Here is a 23589-nt window from a genome sequence, read left to right on the forward strand (position 1 = left end):
TCAGTGAGATGAATGTTTTATTTGGATGTTATGAACAGGGCTTTTTATTTTGGCCTTAGACTTTCTTTTGAAAATGTCCCTCTTCATGTGCTAAGTTAATTGAACCATAATATAGAGCACAGTCAACACATTTTAAGGTGAGTAGATAATTCAGTTAATTTTTATTTTTTAGGATTCATTAATATATAAAATAGCAAAGAAGCATTTCACAGCTTTTATGTCCACTTCCTTTATCCTATATATGACCAATTTAAAATACAAATGTGGCTCATTATTATAATTCTGACAATCTGAGTCTACTATACATCACTTTGCAAAACATAAACAGGAAAATAATTGCTTTGATTTTATGTGTATAAAAATCTTTACACTACTTCATATAATATCATATTAAACTAATGCATTTGGTTTTAAAAACAGGCATAGACTAGTCAGGTGACAAAATTTAATAAAAAATGAAAAAAAAAAGATGGATGTATTTTCAGCATAGTTTTGAATAGAGGTACCAGTGTACAGCTTAGCTCTTGGATTTTTGAGTGCTAACACGAGAAACTGACACAAAACACAAGCAAAACAGAATCCATGAAAATCAAACACACTCAGGTCAAATCACCTTTTCCCCTTTTTTCAATATGGATTTGTTTCTTGGTAGGAGGAGGAATACAAATCACTCCATCCATGCTTTCTGCAATTCCATCTAGCTTTTTCCTGCATTCTTCTTGCAGTTTTTTTAATTCTTTTTCAAGTTTAACTTCTTTTCTCTGGAGTTCACTGATGACTTCTGTGGCTTTGATAACATGTATACCAGATTCTCTATTTACTGATCTGGTGAAGCCTGCTTTGACATCTTTAAAAACCAGTCTGTAGGAGCCATGCATTTCAGTTTTGTTGTGGGTACAGTGATATTTAAGATCTGTTTTTTTCTTTACTTCTTGTTCAATTTTCATGATAGTGCCACAAAAGTCTCTCATATTCGGTACCTCTTTTTCTTTTGCTTTGACCTGATGACAAATATTAAACACATTCAGGTTAGTTGGCAAAATATGCTCAAAGAAATACATTCCTGTACAAATGATGCAAAATATTAGATCAGTACTATACTGCAGTGGCGTACCTAGGGTATGTGGCACCCGGGGCCCATCATTTTTTGACACCCCCCCCCCCCCCCCTCATGTAAAATTTTTTTTTTTTTTTTTTTTTTGCAATAACCATGAAATGGAATAAATGGTCAGAATAGAAACAGGCAGTGAAAATTTTCTTTTTTTTTTTTTTTTTTTTTTCCAAAGTATTTTTATTGAGAATGGCAAAAGGTCCAGACAAGCAACCATGGTCTGTACAGAAACTTATACATTATCAAAAAGAACACAGAATGAGAGTAACAGCAACAACAAGCATGAACAAGCCTCTCCCAAGAGAAAATTGCCAATGAGAGGCATAGCAATACACAACAAAAGGCCAAAACTTGGGGCAAGCAAACAAATCCCACCCCAGAACCCACAAGAATAATAAGCCGGACTAGACCCTCAGCCATATTTTATAATGAAAAAAACCCCCACAAGCAACAACACCCAGACCGCTCACCAGACACACCAATCCGCACAACAAGCACCCAAGAAACACCCAGCCACCACCCAGACAAAACTACCAGACACACCTACCCCACCAAGCCCAGACCCAACCCCCCCTCCCCAGAGAGTGCAAGCGCAAAGTGGACCGTGAAAAGGGCAGCTGCAGAAGTGGAAAGCCCCAGATAAGTAGGTTAGCTAAAGAAAGCCCACAGATAGAAGAAATCAGGATAACAGAAGTTCCAACAAATGCTCCCACAGAAAATTTTCTTTTATTGAACCTCATTTATGTAACCATTATTCCAAACATAACATAACATAAATTATGTCTGAATTGTCATGACATCAGAAGTACATATGGAGTAGTTGCAGGTGATGCTTGGGACAGTTCTGATTATGTTAGTTTGGTTTTATGTGTTTTTTTAATAGAAGGGTTTTTATTTCTTTTTTTAAGGTTTTGTAGTTTGTGGTCGAGGTCAATAGGTTGTAGAGTTGGGGGTCAAGTGTTGCAGCTCGAATGGCTAGGAGGTTGTCGAACAGTTTTTTTTCTTTTGACGTTTTTGGTTGGAGGGTGTGTGAATGGTGCGTGAGTTCTCCTATGTCTGTTTGAAGTGGATTGAATTATTTAGCTGAAGAAATTAGTTACCCCCCCCCATTCCACACACATTAATTCTCTTCCATTTTTGTTCCCATTATAAAAAAACACTGATAAGTTCCCAGGAAAAAAATACATTAAAATAAGAAGTGAAAACAAAGGCCCCTACAGATGAGAACATAACATAAGAATAGCCTAACTGGGTCACACCAATGGTCCATCATGCCCAGTAGCCCATTCTCATGGTAGCCAATAGTGCTGCCCGATTCAGAGAAAAATATTTCATTCGATCCGATTCACCCTGTTGAATCGATTTTTCGATTAGATTCACTGTTAATGACACCGCTTTTTAAGTTTAAACAAAGTATAACAATAAATTTCACAACAACAATAAATTTCACAAAGTACTTAAAAAAAAAAAAATCACATTTTTCCATTAAAGCAGTTCTGGAGACATTTGCTTGAACAGTCTTTTTTCCCAGTCCATAAGCAAGCAATATGAAAAAGATTTCCTTAATTATCTACTCAAACATTTTTGCTATTTACTTTCATTGTACCTATACTATTATTCAGTAGAAAAAATGGACTTAACTGTGCAGGAAATGAATCTCCTCATACACCCACCATATAGTGCAAAAATGTGCAAAGGTCTGTTTTTTTCTTTCGATCACTACATAGCCTAATGCCACACAAGCAGCGCTGTTACAAACATATTCTGAAGGTCAATGCTAAGGTTGACAAAGTTTCCTTCCTTGGACCAGAAGGAGATACTGACAAACCACTGGAAGAGATTCTAAAACAACTACCCAGAAATAACACCCAAAGACCCACTCAGTGTGTGAACCAGTTGAGTGGAGTGGACTAACTGGGGGTGGAAATGGGCCCAGAGTTTGCTCAGCAGAATTTCCCAGACTACCTCTTCCTCTCAACACACTGACATGCTACCACCACCACCAACACTAGGAACACCTCACCGAGTATGCCAGCAATGCTTATAAACTTTATAAAACACATTATTATATTTTCTTATAAAGCATATATTTTAACTGAACTCAGCCTTGCCATTCACAAAAATAGAAAAGTTCCCATTTCAAGCTGTCTCATGTACACTTTTCAAATCTAACATATTGTAATCACAAAACAGAAAATAAAATTATTTTTTCTACCTTTTGTTCTCTGATCAATATTCAAATCTTGTTGGTCCCAGGCTCTTGTTGTCTTGCTTGCCAGGGTCTCCTTTCTCCGTGCTAACCATCCGTCTGCCATCTCTGTTCTCCCCTTCCGTTTCCCTTCCCTCTCCCGGAGATCTGGCATCTTTCCTTTTTTTTGTCTCCATCCACAGATTCACCTTTTCTCAACTCCCCACCACCCCAGGATCCACCATCTCTCCCTTTCTGTTCCCAACTATCCTCCTATCCAGTATCTCTATCCCCCCTCCACACCATCCCCTGTTTCCAAGTTCTCTCCCTTTCTGTTCCTTCCCTCCCTAAATCCCATTATGCACCATCTCTCTCCCCCTCCTCTGTTTTTAGACCCATTATTTCTAACCCCCAAAGTCTGGCATATGCATGTATCTTTGAACCCCCCCTTCCCTCTCTCCCTCTGTGTACTTTTACACCAAGACCCCCCTCCCCCGAAGGTCTGTCCCCCCTCCGAAGGGCTACACCCCACCCCTGAAGACCTGCACCCCCCGAAGGACTTTACCTCCCACCCGAAGGTCTGTCCCCCTCTGAAGGCCTAAACCCCACCCCTGAAGGACTGCACCCCCCCCCCGAAGGCCTGCACTCCCTTGAAGGTCTGCACCCCCCCGAAGGCCTGTCCCCCCCTTGAAGGCCTGTCCCACCCCCTTGTAGGCCTGTCCCCCCTTTAAGGCCTGCCTGCCTGCCTTTCCCCCCCTTGAAGGCCTGTCTCCCCCTTGAAGGCCTGCACCCCCCTTGAAGGCCTGCACCCCCCCTTGAAGGCCTGCACCCCCCCTTGAAGGCCTGCACCCCCCCTTGAAGGCCTGCCTGCCTTTCCCCCCTTGAAGGCCTGCACCCCCTTGAAGGTCTGCACCCCCCCAAAGGCCTACACCCCCCCCCCGAAGGTCTGCACCCCCCTGAAGGCCTGCCTGCCCCCCTTGAAGGCCTGCACCCCTTGAATGTCTGCACCCCCCCCCGAAGGCCTGTCCCCCCTTGAAGGCCTGCCTGCCTGCCTGTCACCCCCCTCCCCCTTGAAAGCCTGCTTGCCTGCCCGCCCGCCCCACCCTGAAGGCCTGATGCCCCGACCCACCCCGAAGGACCGCTCGCCCCCCTGGCCTCCCCGCACCACCTATGAACAGCCGCAGCAGGATCGCGAAGTCAGCGTCGGGTACCAGCCCTAAGGGGGTGTTCCCGGCCTTGCCGTTCAGTCCCCCGCCACCCCCGAAGGACCGCTCGCCCCCCTGGCCTCCCCGCACCACCTATGAACAGCCGCAGCAGGATCGCGAAGTCAGCGTCAGCGATCCCTGCTGCTTCCTGCGCCACGGTCCCGCCCCTCCTCTGACGTCAGAGGAGGGGCGGGATCGCGTCGTAGGAAGCAGCGCAGGGATGCTGACGCTGACTTCGCGATCCTGCTGCGGCTGTTCATAGGTGGTGCGGGGAGGCCAGGGGGGCGAGCGGTCCTTCGGGGGTGGCGGGGGACTGAACGGCAAGGCCGGGAACACCCCCTTAGGGCTGGTACCCGGGGCGGCCCGCCCCCCCCCCCCCCCCCCCCCCCCTAGGTACGCCACTGCTATACTGTCTTCTATGTTACGGAAGGCTAGATGTGCTTATAAAAAAACATCTGGGACTGCAAACGTTTTATTTTCAACTTTAAGCAGTTAAATAAGGTTGTGCATTTGTTAGCACATATTAAAAACGAATGCTTGAAATGAACTGAGGAAACATAACCTGAAAACCAGGAAAAAAAATATGAAAATATGAAAACAAACCAAATATGTTGGGGTTTTTTGGGACCTGCACATTCCTACATTTAAGGGCTAGAATTCTGTGTCTAGGGGAGATAAATAGCTTAGTAAATCAAGCCCTAGAGGAAGCAATTTTTAAACTGCCTGCATCAGCACAAAGTACACAATAACTTTTTCTTTATTTTTTTACCTGAAGTGTCTGCTCTAATTTTCAAAGATTGTAAAGCACTTTGGCCCTGATTCTCCAAAAGTGCGTCCCGATTTTAGGCAGCTGTAGGCGTCCTACAGCTGTCTAATCAGCCAATCGGGATGCACGTTTTAAAAAAAAAAATGCTCCCCAGGCAGGCCGCCTATATTGAAGACGAGGCCCGCAAGACACCTAGGCCCTGATTCTGTATAGGACGCCCGGGAGAGGCGTCCTATTCAGAATCGGCCTACACTAAAACCCCAATTCTGTAACCGGCGTCCATGTTACAGACGCTGGTTAGAGAATCGGGTTAGATTAGACACGGCCCGCTACACTTATCGCGGCAAGGGATCTCTCTGCCGCTAAAAGTATAGCGGGCCGCGGCCTGTCCGATCGGATGCCCCCCCTCCGACACTACCAACCGCCCCCCCCCCCCGACATTACCGATCTCCCTCCCACCCCGACACTACCAATTGCTGGCAGGAAGGTGTCCAATCCCTCCTGCCCGAAGACGCACCCCCCCGCCCCCCCGGCACTAACAACCCCAAAACCTCCAAACTAACCTGTTCTTCAGGCCAGACGGTTCTTGCCCGTCCAGCCTGTAGGCCCACCTGGTCGAAATGAGGTGGGCTTGCCCCTTCCCGGCCCATCCCACCGAAGCCTAAGGCCTGATTGGCCCAGGCTCTAGAAGCCTGGACCAATCAGGCCTTAGGCTTTAGGCATAGCGGGTCCGCCCATCCCCACTTAATCTAAGGCCTGATTGGCCTACATTTTAAGGTTTTTTCCTCTACTAGGGAGACGCGTAGGGCCACCTAGGTTCGCCTAAGGCCCTTAGGCGAGCTTAGGCGTCTTGCGGGTCTTCCTAGGCTCCCGGAGGCGCCTTCAGGCCTGCCTGGGGAGCATTTTTAAAAAAAAACGTGCATCCCGATTGGCTGATTAGACAGCTGTAGGACGCCTACAGCTGCCTAAAATCGGGACGCACTTTTGGAGAATCAGGGCCTTTGTGTGGATAGAAATTTGCAGCAATAGTACACACACATTTTCAATTGCAACTGATTATATGAAATTGGATAACAGTAAATAGACTGAAGTTAAGGTTTTATGTTATTTTACTGTTTGCATCTCTGATTTATTAACTACTTTGATAACTAGTGATCATAGGTTTGAAGTGAAGGCTATTGAAAAGATGAGATTACTATATATGAAACACAGAAACATAGAAAATGACGGCAGAAAAGGGCCATAGCCCATCAACTCTGCCCACTCTATTGACCCTCCCCCCTAACTACCCTCTTAGAGATCCCACTCTGATGACCCATCCCCCTAACTTTACCCTCTTAGAGATCCGACATGGGCATCCCATTTACTATTCTGTGAATTTTTTTTTCCTGCCAATGGCTTTAGAACAGTGGTCTCAAACATGCAGCCCGCATGCAGCTCTCCAGGTGCTATTTTGCAGCCCGCGGTCTGGACGCGATCTAAACAGCATTTCTCTTCCCCCTTCCCTTCCTTTTGGAGCAGCAGCGTGTCTGGCTGGCTCAGTCGATCGTTACGTTCAAAGCCGCGGGTTGGCGGCTCCTCGCGCTATCCACTCCTGCATCGGAAGCCTCTCTGATGTCACAACATCAGAGAGGCTTCAGATGCAGGCGAGGAGCCGCCACCCGCGGCTTTGAATGGAACGATCAACTGAGCCGGCCACACACGCTGCTGCTCCACAAGGAAGAGAACGGAAGGGGAGGGGAAAGAGAAATGCTTCTTCTGCATAGGAAAGGGGGACCCTAGGGAAATGCTGCTGTACAGGGAAAGGGAGAGGGAGGGAAAGGGGAAGAGAAATGCTTCTGCTGCACAGGAAAGGGGGAAGGGAAATGCTGCTTCTGTTGCTTTGCACCCAATTGGGGAAAGAGAGGGAAGGAAGGAGAAGGAAGACAAGGGAGAGGAGAGGAACAAGAGAAGCCAAGTTCATGGGAGGGAGGGAAGGAAAGGAGATATCAGACCATGGAAATAGGACGGAAGAAGAGAGCGATAGGAAGGGAAGGTAAGACATGGAAACGTAGATTTTGAAAAGAAAGCAGAAAAATTGAACATTAAGTTAATGCCAAAGATGGCTGCAAGGCAAAAAGTGAAGACGGAGAGAAAAACAGTCAAAGGACAAGAAGGCCCTGGAAACATAGTTGAAAGCACAGAAAAATAAAGTCACCAGACAAAGGTAGGGAAAATGATTTTATTTTCAATATAGTGATTGAAATGTGTCAGTTTTGAGAAAGAAAAGATATTAAACTTTAAATGTGAGGACTGCAGAAAAAATAGAGTACTTGGAGGGCCGCAGAAAAAGTAGTTAATGTCTTATTAAAGAAATGACAATTTTGCATAAGGTAAAATTCTTTATAGTTTATATATCTTTCCTTTTAACTGTTAAAGGAAAGTTTTATAAACTATAAAGAGTTTTACCTCATGCAAAATTGTCATTTCTTTAATAAGGCATTAACCATTTTTTCTGCGGCCCTCCAAGTACCTACAAATCCAAAATGTGGCCCCACAAAGGGTTTGAGTCTGAGACCACTGCTTTAGAACAATAGTCTAATCTTTGGTTCTGACTACATTAGACTAGTGTTTCTCAACTTTTTCAAGCCAAGTATCCCCCCCCCTAAGTCTAACAACTATCAACCGAGTACCCCTGCCCCAGACCCATCCAAGCTCTACCCTTGACCCCACCCCCATAATAATAGTATTAATTGTAATGCAATGCAATTTCTTCCATTCGTTTTTCATATACATACAATATAAACTGTTTTCTTAACGAGTGCTAGAATCTTCGGTGGGAGTTATGCTTCGGGAATTAGCGAAACACTGTGTTTGGGTGGGGTTTGTGACTAGAATCTTGCCCCCCCCCCCCCCAATGACCCATCCCCAGTTGATGGAGCATGAAGCACAAAAACATCCATCGTTATCATCACTGAAATCCTAGGAGGTGCAGGTAAAGGAACTGCCAAAGCAGGGCTAGGCCTGCCTCTCCTTTTGGCTCTCTTAATAGGCATAGATGGAAGTGTGTGGCACAATGGTTAGAGCTACACCCTCAGCACCGAGGTTGTAGGTTCAGATCCCATGCTGCTCCTTGTGACCCTGGGCAAGTCACTTAATCCCCCCATTACCCCAGGTACATTAGGTAGTGTGTGAGCCCACCAGGACAGATAGGGAAAAATGCTTGAGTATCTGAATATAAACCACTTAGACTATAAGTGGTATATAAATACTAAAATAAAATAAAGAAATAAAAGGTGGAACAGGAGCTCTTGTGACAGTGACCTTCCTCTAAGACACTATCATGGGATCATATATTATTTATTATTAAATGCAATATGGATCAGGGTAGTTCCTACATCCCATTTTATTGTGAAATCAGATGGTAAACAAACCCAAGGAAAATGTTGCATTGTGGCTGAATGGAGGCATTATAAAATAAGAAGAATTTACAAGGGTTTTGAAAAGGAGCAACAGCTAATGATGATATGTGTAATTATACAAGCAGCTGCTAGTCAAATTTTGCCAGGACTTACAATTTCCTACAATTAGATAATGTATGCTACATTCTAAAGAGGACACTTATTCTTTAAAAAAAAGAAAAGCAGGTTCCCAGGTGCACAGACAGCTATTCTGAAACAAATTGAAAGTGAAGCTCTGGAATGCCAAAGGGCCTAATCTAGCTAGATGTTATGAGAAACAGAAGGCCTTCTACTCATAAAAAGCAATCATAATTGGATTGCTTGAGTTAAGACAAAAATTACAGGTTTAATACTGCTCATGTGTTATAGGGAGGAACAGTGACACCACTACAATATATTTGATTACAGTGCCTATAACAAAGACTTTGGTACAGTATCACTGTAATGCGATTAAAGTGGAATTGACACGAGTGCTGCCTGCCTTTTTAATTATGCATTTAATGCTACTTCAAAAGGCTTTTAAGAATTACTAAACTTTCAATTCAGTTTTCAATACTGCTACTTCAAAGCAGGGGTTTATAACTAAAGGTTGCTACCAGAACAGATTGGAGATTAAAAATTTGAGCTGCAAAGAAAGAATGAATAAATGAATAAAAATCTGTAGATGAAATGTTGTGCCTTTCTTCCGAGGACATTGCTAACAATTTAGAAGGTTTTTAATGGCTGGACTGTCAAATAACTTTCTTGCACAAACAGAACTAAGTGGCCTGGTCAATACATTTAAACTGTGCTTGAAAATATTTTTAAATTTGATCAAGGATGGCTGCATTATGAATCTAGAATATATTAAAAGACTGATTAAATGATAATGTTGTTTGCTATTCAGCAAAATGAACTTACTATATTAACTTCAGAAAAATCAAATATACTAGGAGGTAAGCCATAGGGTATCTGCAGATCATGAAACCCAACACAAAAATTAACTGGAGAAAAAAAAGAGACTTCAACATTTTGCTCCAGCACAACTCAGCACTCGACATGTCTTGTTAAGGACCATAGAATAATCTTCAGTTTTGGGGTGAAAAACTTCACCATCAAGTATACTAAATAATCTCTGCAAATATGTATTGCTGGCAAAAGTTCTGAGAGAAAAAGTTCCATAAAATGGTCAAAAGTTAAACAGAGAAAGAAAAAGTACTTTGCAGAACACAGGCATAAGCACAAATTCAGCTACTATTTATTCTTTACAATCCAAAAGCCAAACCCAACAGTGGCCCTGTTTTGCAAAGATGCTATATCAAGGGATATGGTCAGTTCAGCCTCTCCGATAAACCAGCAATAAAGGAACCATTCTGTAAAAGACTCACCAAGACGTTGAACCAAACTCCAGAATCTACATAATTTATATCAAATTCCAAATCAACTTCTTATTGGCACAACCAACCACCACACACGTATACACCATCACAAAGCTGAGACATCAACACATTCCAGCATTACATTACATTAGTGATTTCTATTCTGCCATTACCTTGCGGTTCAAGGCGGATTACATAGGAGTTGTCAGGACATTTAGGAGTTGTCTAGACAGTTTCACAGGTGCTAAAGGGTGAAGTGGATTGCAAATGGGGCATCTTCTACAGTGTTCTTCAACCACCAGTCCACAGAAATTTCCTGCCGGTCCACGGGGCCGGCACGCGCATCAGGCCCACAACAATGTTCTTCAACCACCGGTCCATGGTGCGATCGATGCGGCGTTATCTTTGAGCCGGCTCCCTCTTCCTCACTGACTCAGTGCACAAAGCCATGGGCAGCGGCTCCTACGCGTGTCCTGAGCCTGAACAGGAAGCCTTCTCTCCGACGTCACAAAGTCAGAGGGAAGGCTTCCAGATGAGGCGCGGGACACGCAAGGAGCCTCTGCCCACGGCTTTTGTGCACTGCATCAGTGAGGAAGAGGGAGCCAGCCTGAAGATAACGCCGGGAGTGGCATAAAATGACCAGAAGGTAAGGCATACTATGGAGGGAGAGAAACAACAAAGATAGAGGAGAATGATTTTATTTTTGAAATTAGTGATTGAATATGTCAATTTTGAGAATTTACATCTGCTGTCAGTGTGCTTTGTGTAGTTTAATTTTGTGGTTAACCATTATGTGTTGTTAATAAGATTATATTGTGAGTTGTCAGTGTGCTTTGTGTAGTTTAATTTTGTGGTTAACCATTATGTGTTGTTAATAAGATTATATTGTGAGTATCTATGAAAAATGAATGGAAAAAATAGTGTTAAAATTAGTACTATTATGGAGGCGGAGATTGGATAGAGAAGGGTGGGGGTCTGGCCCATGACTTAGCCCAGTGTTCTTCAACTGCACCAATGCCGGTCCACAAAATAATTCTTTTATTTCTGCCTGTCCATATGTGTAAAAATAACACTGTTCTACATCATACGTCTTCGGCCGTATAAGGTTATTTCTGAAACCGATGACTTTTCTATGCTCCATATGTTCAGTGCTGAGTTGTACTGGAGCAAAACTTTCTGAGGTCTCTTTTTTCTCCACTTAATTTTTGTTGTGGTTGTGGTGGTTTCATGATCTGCAGATGTTCTGTGGCTTAGCTCCCACTATATTTTGTATGTTGTATGCCACCATGAGGATGACCTGGGTTCAGTTCCAGAACATGGCTTCGGCTCCTCTGGCCAACCAGAATACTAGAGAAGCAATGTTTACAATCCTAAGTGCCTGATTACAATGATATCTGTTGCTAAGAATCAAGGTACACAAATATTGGGTTCTAACCAATTTTTCAGCCTGTCAGCTCCACTTTATACTCATGGTTACCAGACAGAGAGAGAGCCTGCAGCTGCTTCCAGCCCTGCAACTGCTGGCCCCTATGCCTGGAATAAATTACCTGAGTTTGTCCATCAAGCCCCTTCCCTTGTTTAAAAGCAGACTGAAAACTCACCTTTTTGATATAGCTTTCAATCCTTAACCCTATTCCTCTGCCCTCCAATCCAGCCTGCTAATTAACCATTCCCCTTAACTGTATCCATGACATCCTGTTTGTCTGTCTTCTTGCCTGTTTAGATTGTAAGCTCTTTCAGGCAGGAACTGTTTTCTTATTCTTTGTGACTCTGTGCAGCGCTGCGTGCGTCTGGTAGCAGTATAGAAATAATTAATAGTAGTAGTAGTAATAGTAATAATACATAGTCTGCACTCGACCTCCCGACCTCCCCCCCCCCCCCCCCCCCCCCCCGCTTAAAAGAGAGTGAGACTAGGTCAGGGACGGTCCTGAGCTCCAAGGAAGACTAAGCAGACTGGCTAACAGGTACCCCAAAGGGATCAGCTTGTCAGCTATAGACCGAAGTCTGAATTCTCTAACAGGTAGACCTTCAAATCAATTTTAAATGTGAAAATACCCGCGAAAGGGACGAACTACATTGTGCAGAATCTACACAGCTTGCAGAAGAAAAGACTGCTTGAGGGCGCTAAATTAGCCTGTGAAGTACACTAATAGAGTGAAAAACCTGAAGTGGATTTCTTCTGCAGAGAAACAAAAAATGCTGTGGGGTAGTCTAGGCCTCAAAGGCAGACCTACCTTCCACAGTAGTGGACCTTGGTGCCACAAAAGTCAATGAATATAGAACAAAACAGTGAAACCAAGCCCTGGAGTTAAAATATCACAATTTATTAATGTTCACAACAAATCAATGTCACAATAAAAACAACAGATGTCAATAAAATGAAAACATAAAAATGTACTGTGTTTGAGGTAAACTGACCTTACACGGACTGTGTTTCGGCAAAAAAGTTGCCTTCCTCAGGGGTCCTTAACACAATAGGCTATCATTCAGACAGATGGCATTATGCCGTGCCGGGCTTGCAGGCATCAATTTGTACAACCTTGTCATGAAATGAATGTAAGTCAAATCCTCTAGTGGCATGGTGGGTGCACGTAGTGGGACATAACCCTATGATCTAGAATGTCTCACCTAATCACTGGAAATTGGGTTCTAACCATTTGGGCAATCTAGTCAAGCATGATGGGGCCGGACAACCTGCATCCCAGGGTGCTAAGGGAGCTGAGTGATGTCTTGGCGGAGCCACTGTCCACGCTCTTCAACCTCTCCCTTAGTACAGGCAGCGTCCCGTTGGACTGGAGGACGGCTAACGTCCACAAGAAAGGCTCAAAGATGGAGACAGCAAACTACAGATCAGTGAGTCTAACATCGATAGTGAGCAAACTAATGGAAACTCTAATCAAACACCAATTGGATAAGATCCTGGATGAGGAGAATCTACGGGATCCCCGACAACATGGATTTACTAAAGGGAGATCATGCCAATCCAACCTGATCAGCTTCTTTGATTGGGTGACGGGGAAGCTGGATATTGGGGAGTCCCTGGACATCGTGTACCTGGACTTTAGCAAAGCATTCGATAGCGTACCACACCGCAGGTTGCTGAGCAAGATGAGTTCTATAGGATTAGGCGACACATTGACGCAATGGGTTGGGAACTGGCTTGGAGGTAGGCTTCAAAGGGTGGTGGTGAACGGCACCCCCTCCGAAATGACGGAGGTGATCAGTGGAGTGCCACAGGGCTCAGTCTTGGGCCCAATCCTATTCAACATCTTTATAAGAGACTTGGCAGAAGGGCTTCGAGGTAAAATAACATTATTCGCCGATGACGCCAAACTAAGTAATGTAGTGGGCAAATGCACAACAGACGAAGATTCAATGCCCGACAACATGATGCACGACCTACTCCTACTGGAGCGATGGTCTAGGACATGGCAACTCAACTTCAATGCCAAAAAATGCAAAGTTATGCACCTGGGCAGCCAAAATCCATGCAAGTCTTATACCCTTAATGGCGAGATCCTAGCAAAAACGGTAGCAGAACGAGACTTGTGGGTAATCGTCAGTGAAGACATGAAGTCTGCCAATCAAGTGGAACAGGCTTCGTCCAAGGCAAGACAAATCATGGGCTGCATACGAAGGGGTTTCGTCAGTCGTAAGGCGGAAGTCATTATGCCATTGTATAGATCCATGGTGAGGCCCCACCTGGAATACTGTGTGCAATTCTGGAGGCCGCATTATCGCAAGGATGTGCTGAGACTGGAGTCGGTGCAGAGAATGGCCACCCGGATGGTCTCGGGACTCAAGGATCTTCCGTACGAAGAACGGCTTGACAAATTGCAGCTATACTCGCTCGAGGAGCGCAGAGAGAGGGGAGACATGATCGAGACGTTCAAGTATCTTACGGGCCACATCGAGGCGGAGGAAGATATCTTCTTTTTCAAGGGTCCCACGACAACAAGAGGGCATCCGTGGAAAATCAGGGGCGGGAAACTGCGAGGTGACACCAGGAAATTATTTTTCACTGAAAGAGTGGTTGATCGCTGGAATAGTCTTCCACTACAGGTGATGGAGGCCAGCAGCGTGCCTGATTTTAAGGCCAAATGGGATCGGCACGTGGGATCTATTCACAGGGCAAAGGTAGGGGAGGGACATTAGGGTGGGCAGACTGGATGGGCCGTGGCCCTTATCTGCCATCTATTTCTATGTTGCTATGATGGCTGACTTGGACAAAAGAGCACTAAATAATAATTGGTAAAATATTGACAATTATGAATTAATTTTTGACTTATAAATCATGTCTCTGTAATTGGCTTACATTCTAACTCTCCAGTCTTATTTTTTTAGACTTCTGACATTTGCATACAGACAATTTTCCTGGGAAACAATGACATCATTAAAGATCAGAAATGCTGATATAAGCAGTACCAGCTGAGACAATTTCCAGGTATTTCCCCTCCTCAAGCATTCACTTATCTGCTACCAGCTTCCAGTTACAGATGTGAAGAAAACGAGAGACCTGATAGTCAGTCAGTTTATTTTCCTCTCTAGAATATGGACTACACTGAGATTTTAGGAGAAGGTCACCTCTATTCTTCAGAATCAGGGCCATCGTCAACTGAAGATCAGAAACACCAATAAGAGCAGTGATGGCCAGGGTGCGTTGAAAAAGGCACTTGCCCTTTTGTGCCTCAGATCTAATGTGCATGACACATGGAACATTCCAATCTGCTGTTGAAGGGAAAGGGACCTATATTGCCAAGGCAAATACAAACTTTGTTGGTTTTACTAGACTATTGCTTCAATTGCAACCAAATGTACCACTTGAAGATTTTATTTTCTGGGAAGAATTATTAAAAAATAAGTAAGTAATAATCATACACAGTACAAGAGACATTCTGTACTGTTCACATTTTTTATTTTTTGGCTGATGCTGAAAAAGAAATGTCTCAAAGTAATTGACATCATTAAAGGCATCAACACCTGGTGGCTTAAACTATGCTCTCTGTACAAGCTAGTTAAAAGGCAATTTTAGCTCCTTTGGAATTCTGCTACTATGCCTTATTGGTAATATTTTATAATGAAGTAATAAGAATAAAGAGTAATACTGCTTTAATATAAGCAATCAACAAAATTGTAATAAGAGACAAGTATAAACAGAAGTGCAACTAGGATAGTTAGCTCAGCTTGTTAAAGTGTACAAATACATCATTTAGCATCACAATTTTTGTGCTAATCAGCATAAATGCAAACAGTTCAGACATTCTTACCTTTTCATCCCATAATAATTTTCTGCAAGATACTATTTCTTGTAGTTCATCATGTAGTGTCACGAGACTGCTGTTCAGTTTTTCAACTTCACCAATAGTGTGAATGTTACCATGACAAAATCCAGCAATCTGCAAAGTATTGTTCTCATTTCTGGAATCCTGTGGCTGTAAACTTCTTGCCTCTTCAAGCTTGCAATCCAATACACTTTCCTAAGAAAATAGATCATTATTAAAATGATGAATTATTTCATTACCAGTTTTATAACTGTAGTTCGGAAATAATTTCCAATTTAAATTAGTGCCTAGCTTAGGAAACCACATTAATCTTGGACTCAGGATTCTACATGTTAACTTCTCATCGGTGATCTTAGATTCTACTAACTCTAGAGCAATTAGTCATTTTGAACAATGGGTACAATTTTCTGGAACTGGTTATTTGGCTCAAATCTTCCCATCTTGATTGGTGGCAATACTAAACAACATAAGCAAGCAAACTTGGAATAGTTGGATACTTTTCTACAGAAGTGCTTTTTGCAGCAAGAGCAACCAAAAACACAATTATAATATCTGCAGATCTCAAACAATTGAGATTTTCTTAGGAGCACTTCCATAGCCTTTGGAATACAACATTCTTTTGCGCTACTCAGTATTTTAATGGAAACAATAAAGTACCCATATAAATAAGAAATACTGATAACTGGTCTGAGGAATTTTGACAATATTCATAATTGTGGTACGTTGGCGCATTTAACTGTTTTTCAACTATTTCCTCTACATATGTATCTAGAACCCATTTCATACAGTCAAGACCTTTTTAGGGGCATTTCAGAAGTGCAAAGTTAATTTTGCATTTGTTATGTTTGTCAGTCCAGCAGTATTTATGCACATGGGACATTTTCATGCGGCGATTGAGAGGAAATTTAGTAGAAAAGTCTACAAACACTCAGTCGCATAGTAAGGTGGGTGCGAGGGGGGCGGTCCGCCTCGGGCGCGGTCTTCCTTGGGGCACCAGCAACCCTCCTCCTCTCCACACCCTTTCCCACTGCACCCCTTCCCCACGTTGGCTTTGGCGCTTTCTCTGATGTCACTTCTGGGAGGAAGTGGAGTCAGAGAGCGCACTAAAGCCAACACGAGCAGCAAGTTCTTCGCTGCTCACACCGAAGTTAAAAAGGTTTGGGGAAGAGGTGAGGGCACACGCACGGCAGAAGGGGTGGGGAAAATGGGTGCCACCGCTACGGGCACCGGTCACTCTCGCTACGCCACTGCAAACACTCTTGCGGCCACATCCTTCCATGGAAAGGACCTCCAAAAGGTATTCTGGTAGCATAGGAACACTCAAAAATTGTTAGGAGTTGGTGAAATTCATAGAATACATGACTGTTACATTATTTTTTCCCGATTCTTTATTCATTTTTTAAAAACTTACAATAAGTGTAACAGCATATATACATTTTAAACTCGGATACAACACTTAATATTCTATTAAAATCCACATCAGAATTTATCTCCACTCCCCCCATAATCAATAACATTCTTTAAATTCAAGAAAACCTACTATAAACCCCATTATTATATACCTTTACTTTAATAATCAAACCAAAATACCATTCCCGCCCTCCCCCACCTTGGACATGCATATTTAAGGAGAAAAATAATATTCATTCATTACAATATTTTGTTAATGGCTTCCAAATCTCCTGAAATTTCCTAAAATTCCCCTACTGTGTGGCTATTGTCCTTTCCATTTTATAAATGTGACACAAAGAGTTCCACCAGAAACTGTAAATACAAATGTTTTTCACCTATAATTTTTGAAAAATTCTGCATGCAATAAGATTTGGCTGCTCACAGTCCTGCTTAAAATTAAATGATCATATTGTATAGAGTTTACATTTGGAAGCAAAATAGTGTTTCAACATTATACACAAACATTGAAATACATACAATTCATGTGTGCGCGCACATATGTGCATGTACCACTGTTATATGTTCAGTTAGTGCATGTAATGTATTTTGCTGAAGGGGGTAGGTGTAGTTTTTGGGGTGGGGCAGTTTGCAGAGTGGGGGAACAGTTATGAAAGATATTTTGTGGGGGAAGAGGTTTGCAAGAAGACGGGGCAGTTGCAGGGGTGGAGCACTTTGCAGGGCAATGGTATAGCTGTGGCACGACGGCTGTTGGGTGGTGCAATTAGGGGAGTAAATTTTGGATATGGAGAAGTTAGCAGGATGATGGGAAAGTTATAGAGGGCAGTTTTAGGGTAGTTTTGGAGGGAGAAGTAGTTTGCATTGTGGTGTGTAACTGAGGAATGGTCATGGCATTTTCAGAAGTCTGTGCTAAAGGTTTCATGACCGGATCTTATACTGTTTGCCTATTTTGATGTAACAAAAATTGCTGACTGCAATTCACTGTTTCAGAAGACTCTGCTAGGAGCTCGATCCGATTTTGATTTATACTGTATAATTATGCATGTATAGTGATAATATTTTTTGTAACTTGCCTTGAACTCTGCTTTGCGAGGATTTGGCAAGGTATAAGATCCCATATAACATAACATTTTTAGGGGTGAGCAAGTAGTGTAGCAATGTGGCAGTTGCAGGTGGCTTATTTTGTGGTTGGAACAGCTTGTGGGGTGGTGGAGCAGTTACAAGGGTAGTTTTGGGGATGATGCAGTTCATGGGGGTAGATTCTGGGAATGGGGCAGTTTGCTGTGTGATGTGGTATTAGAGGGGGGGCAGTATGCAGGATAGTGGTAAAGATGTAGTGAGCAGGTTGCAGGGTTTTGTCCAAATGGCCCATCCAGTCTGTCCATCCACAGCATCCACTATCTCCTCTCCCTAAGAGATATCATGTGTCTGTCCCATGCTTCCTTGAATTCAGACACAGTCTTTGTCTCCACCATCTAACAGGAGACTATTCCACGCATCTACCACCCTTTCAATAAAAAAAGTATTTATTTAAATTACTCCTGAGCCTATCATCTTTTAATCTCATTCTATGCCCTCTCACTCTGGCATTTCCTTTCAGTTGAAAGAGACTTGCCTCATATATATTTATGCCACATAGGTACTTAAACGTCTCTATCATAGCTCCCCTCTCCCACCATTCCTCCAAAAGTATACAAATTGAGATCTATAAGTCTGTTCCCGTACGCCTTATGATGTAGACCATCAACCATTTTAGCTGCCTTCCTCTGGACCGACTCCATCCTGTTTATTTCTTTTTGAAAGTATGGTCTGCAGAATTGTACACAATATTCTAAATGAGGTCTCACCAGAGTCTTACACAAGGGCATCAATACTTCCTTTTTCCTACTGCCCATTCCTTTCTTTATGCACCCAAGCATCTTTCTAGCTTTTGCCATCGCCTTTTCAACCTATTTGGCCTTCTTAAGATTATCATATACTATCACACCTAAGGCCTGCTCCTTTTTGGTGCACAAAAGTTCTTCATCCCCTAAACTGTAGCTTTCCCTCGGGTTTCTACAGCCCAAATACATGACCTTGTATTTCTTAGCATTAACTACCAAATTTCAAACCATTCCTCAAGTTTCTCTAGGTCCCTCATGTTTTCCATACCATCTATTGCAGATTTAGTATCCTGCACAAAGAGGCAAATCTTACCAGTCAGCCCTTCAGCAATATTGCTTACAAAAATGTTAAAAAGAACAGGCCTAAGAACCAAACCTTAAGAAATACCATTAGTAACATTGACCACTAGCCTCTGTTATCTTCTATTCAACCAGTTCCTAGCCCAGTCTGTCACTTTGGGGCCCATACCAAGGGCACTCAGTTTATTAGATGCCTGTGTGGAACAATGTCAAATGCTTTGCTAAAATTTAAAAACACTAGATCTAACACTCTCCCTCTATTCAATTCTCTGGTCATCCAGTCAAAGAAGTTTATCAAATTTGTCTGACAAGACCTGCTTCTAGTGAATCCATGTTTCCTCGGGTCCTGTAATCCACTGGATTCCAGAAACTACACTATTTTCTGTTTTAAAAGTGTTTCCATTAATTTATTTACCACAGAAGTCAGACTTACCGGCCTGTAGTTCCCTATCTCTTCTTTACTTTTACTTTTCTAGAGAGGAACCACATCTGCCCTTCTCCAATCCTCCAGTTCCACTCCGGACTCTAGAGAAGCACTGAAAAGGTCAGCCAGCAGAGCCGCTAGAACTTCCCTAAATTTCCTCAGTACCCACGGATGTACACCATCCAGTCCAATCACTTTATCCACCTTTAGTTTAGCGAGCTCCTCACAAACATAATCCTTTGATCAGGGTCTACCACATCTCCAGCCCTATTTGCTTTTGTCTTCTGCAGTCCCGCTCCAAGCATTTCAGCTGTGAACATAGAACAGAAAAATCTGTTAAGCAATTCAGCCTTATCTTTATCAGCTACTACATATTTCTCCCTTTCACCTACGAGTCTCACAATGCCACTTTTGCACTTCCTCCCATCACTAATATATCTAAAAAATGTCTTGTCCCCCCGTTTAACTGTCAGCTATTTTTTCTTCCATTTGCATCTTTGCTTAACTGGACCAGCCTCTCTTAACTTTTCCAGATATTTTTGCCTGAACCACCCACAAAACCACAGCCAACAGGCGAAAAAAATGCCAACGGAAAGGCAATTTTGGACAGAGTCCAAAACAATAGCACTTCTTTGCTCTGCAGAAAACGAAGAACTGAGGAACCGTGAGCCGATGTCAGGTGGGAAGGCACTCACGCATGCGCAGTGCAGGCAGTCTCAAAGCTTCGAAAAGCTTAAAGTGACAGTGTACTTTTCACTGTCCATACCGGGCTCTGTGAATTACGTCAGCCACATTTGAGAATATTCTGTCTGCTTGTCCTAGGATAATAAGCATTCCTAGGGGAAGAGAGAACCAATCTGTAAGAATCTAAAGAGCGCAAGGAATAGTGAGGGAGTATAAGAAATAGTGACACGTGATAAGTAGGACAGTGAAACAGATACAGATGTATGCATAAATAAATAAATACAGTTTAAAGAGAGAATGGCAACTTTATGAGCGAGGAGCAATGGCAGGATGAAATTCACTCTTTTGACCCCCTTACTACTCTGCATGTAAAATTGTAGGGAGAAATGATAATCTAGCAATCTTTTCTTTTATTCATATTTAGTTCATTCTGTGAAGCACAGGTACATGGTAGCTCAAACTGACCAAAGTATTTGAAAAAAATTCATTTTGACAAGTTTTATACAATTCTAAGTAAGCATTTTCAAGCTCTGTTAAATCCTCACCATCCATTGCCAGTAGACAGACTCTAAGCGTTTCCATTCCAAATAAGCTTTCAGGCGAGAGTTTTCAGACTCCAGCAATTTCACCAACTGATGGAAAAAAACAATTACATCATTAGTTTTATCAGCTACTGACTGGAAAAGTATGAAACCTCTTCTGTAAAAAATGAAAAAAACAAAATGTTACATATCTCCCAGTTTAGAGATAGAAGTATTAGCATTAAATTCTATTCATAAGCAATTTCTGAAAATGCAAGACTCCCAAAATGCCCCCCCCCCCACCAACAAACGATCTTATTTTTTGTATTTACCAGTTTTCTTCACTGAGAAGTCTATGAATTAGAAAGAAAGAAAATCTGGAATCCCCATCCTTCTAAAGTATATGTGCTGACTCATATTTTACTTCAATATGGTGTCTGACCTAGTGGTCCAATGAACAATATTTAATCAAAATATATAACCCCACTAGTAAGCAGTACCGTTCCTTATTTATTCACCTCAAGGTAGATTTAACAGTATTTCAATTTTTGTTAGTTTAGTTTAATTTAATTTAAGGGGGAAAAAGCCTCCGAATACAGAGCCTCCTGCACAGTTGATCTGTGTCAAATGATTCAGCAAAAGTGCCGATTTTGGTTCATACATACAGTCACTGGAAAAAAACCCTTTTATTTATTTATTTTTTCTTTGCTCATTTATTTCTGAAATACTTAGTAATCTGCTTATTTTATTTATATTTATTTTTTTAAAAAATTTAAATTATCTCTATAGTACCCTTAATCCAGAAATACAGACCCTTCCTTCTCAAAGTTAAGGTCAGCACTACTCATTTTACAAGAGAAACATTTTGGAGTCTATATTCTATAAAAAGCCTAACTTTGGTTTGATGCAATCAGGGAGAGCTTCATTGCAGTAAAGAGGAAGTAGGTTTTCCTTGCACTGTTGGAAGAAAGCAAGAAGTATGTAAACGCCCATGCCCAGGGCTTCTTTCACTTAAGGAGTTAGGTTAGAGGAAAAAGAGAAAGGCAGAATGAGCCAAGGCGTGGAACCCAATACAAGAGAGAGTTCTGTTCTTTGCATGTAACAATTTGGGCAGGATGCAAGAAAGGTTTTTGGGGCCCCACTGTGGCCTACTCCAAACCAACTAGTTTTGAGCAAGTAAGGAGGACATCATGAAGGACAGAACGCAGAACAGATAAGAAGAGTCTATATAGGAAAGTAGTGACCAACAGAGGAAACTAGGAGTGTTAGACGGAACTATGTCCCAGGCATCACTGTTGAATACTGAGAGAAAGGGACCTGCTGATCATCTGCATCCCTCTCCTACCAGTGGGAGAGTGGGGTTTTATATTTTTGCTGTCAATGCCTGCATCTCAGGAAAGGAGTACAAGTAGACATTTTCTCCAACTTAGAGATATATCCCTCATTATGAAAGAGAAGCTGATAGGGAGTGCCATGGTGTATAAGTGACCAGAACACCTGCACTACTAAGGGGCAATTCTGAAACTGGGTGCCAACAATTAGATGCCTGGAAGTTACATGGTAGGAGCCTATTCTACAACAGATAATAGATGCCTATTTTCCATTACAGAATACTAGTATAGCTGGATATTCACTCACCTATCGTAGAGCCAGTGTAAATGCAACAGAATGCAATTATTCTGTAAATTATATACATAAGTGGGATCCTGTCTCCCTTGCAAATATGCCCCACCTAAGTTAAGTAGGTATTTTCAGAAAGCAAAGATACTTACCTGTAGCAGTGTTCTCTGAGGACAGCAGGCATATATTCTCCATGGAATCTGGTACGGACACTACCAAGTGCACTGTCACTTAAAAAAAAAAAAAAATTAAAGGCAGTGCTCATACCACATGAGTGTCGGTGCCTTTCCGCACGATGTTGGCTTGCAGGACCTCCAATCCAATAACAAAACTGAGAAGCAAAGTATAAGAGGTGGGTAAGTTGTGAAAATATATGCCTGCTGTCCTTGGAGAACACCTGTTACAGGTAAGTATTTTTGCTTTCTCCGAGGACAAGACATTATATTCTCACATATGGGACTCTCAAGCTGCCAGGAATATCTAATCTAAGATTTCTGAATTGCTCTAATACCATTTAGTTCAAGGCGATTCACATCAAAAAGAAGCCATAATAATTCTATGGGAAAATACAATTCCTCCTCGGTGAATCCAGGAATGTGCGTCAAGGAGAGTGTCAAATGTGCATCAAGGTATGTCGAAGTGAATAGAAGATAACTCTTCAACCAATGACAATGCATGTGTTGAATGGGTCTATGCCAGGGGTGGGCAACGAGGGCCGCAATCCAGTCAGGTTTTTAGGATTTCCCCAATGAATATGCATGAGATCCATTTGCATACAATGGAGGCAGTGCATGCAAATAGATCTCATGCATATTCATTGGGGAAATCTTAAAAACCCAACTGGATTGCAGCCCTCGTTGCCCACCTGTGGTCTATGCTGATTCCAATGCATGACATTGAGAGGTGCGTGACCTTATCCTTGATCAATGCCTCAATGTATCTTCAGGCTGGGCTGAGGCAGGCATGGAAGACTTTAAAGTTTGTGAAGACTGCATTTGTAGTGGCCCTGATAGCTCTTGTCTGAGCATAGCCTAGATCGCCTCCTGAAGAATTGGTACCAATACAGGAAGAGACAGTGGCATTGAAGCAGTTTGGAAGTGGTTGAAGTGACATGGGAGACCTTAATGCCAAGGTAAGCCTCTGCTGAGACATCATCTGAATGGATGGTGAATGGTCATCTGGGCATTGATAAAGTTGATGCCTGGGAGGACGCAGTGGCATGCCTAGAAGGGGGAGAATATTTATGTTTCTTAGCCTTCTTACATGCTGTGTCCTTCGAGACTCAAAGCATCGATGAGCATGATGTAGTCCTGGAGTTGCAAGGAGCCCTATGCTCTCGATGCAGTCAATGCCAATAATAATGCAAGAGTCCTAGGAAGCTAGGTATTAGGGTTAAA

At 42.5% G+C, this 23589-nt stretch overlaps 1 protein-coding gene across 3 annotated transcripts in view; it reads right to left on the minus strand.

Annotated features, from left to right (window-relative positions):
* Window positions 1-209: 209 nt before the first annotated feature.
* Window positions 210-23589, minus strand: part of TEDC1 (tubulin epsilon and delta complex 1) — a 130755-nt gene continuing 107375 nt past the window's right edge. For all 3 annotated transcript variants that reach the window (XM_033953317.1, XM_033953316.1, XM_033953315.1), the window contains 3 exons: window positions 20597-20683; window positions 15336-15545; window positions 210-1001 (listed from right to left, as the gene is read on the minus strand). In XM_033953317.1, the coding sequence (XP_033809208.1) occupies window positions 600-1001; window positions 15336-15545; window positions 20597-20683 (699 nt within the window). In that variant the 3' untranslated portion in view covers window positions 210-599. The remainder of the gene's footprint in view (window positions 1002-15335; window positions 15546-20596; window positions 20684-23589) is intronic.

Source organism: Geotrypetes seraphini, chromosome 7 (genome assembly GCF_902459505.1).
Source record: "Geotrypetes seraphini chromosome 7, aGeoSer1.1, whole genome shotgun sequence".
In the NCBI taxonomy this organism is placed as follows: domain Eukaryota; kingdom Metazoa; phylum Chordata; class Amphibia; order Gymnophiona; family Dermophiidae; genus Geotrypetes; species Geotrypetes seraphini.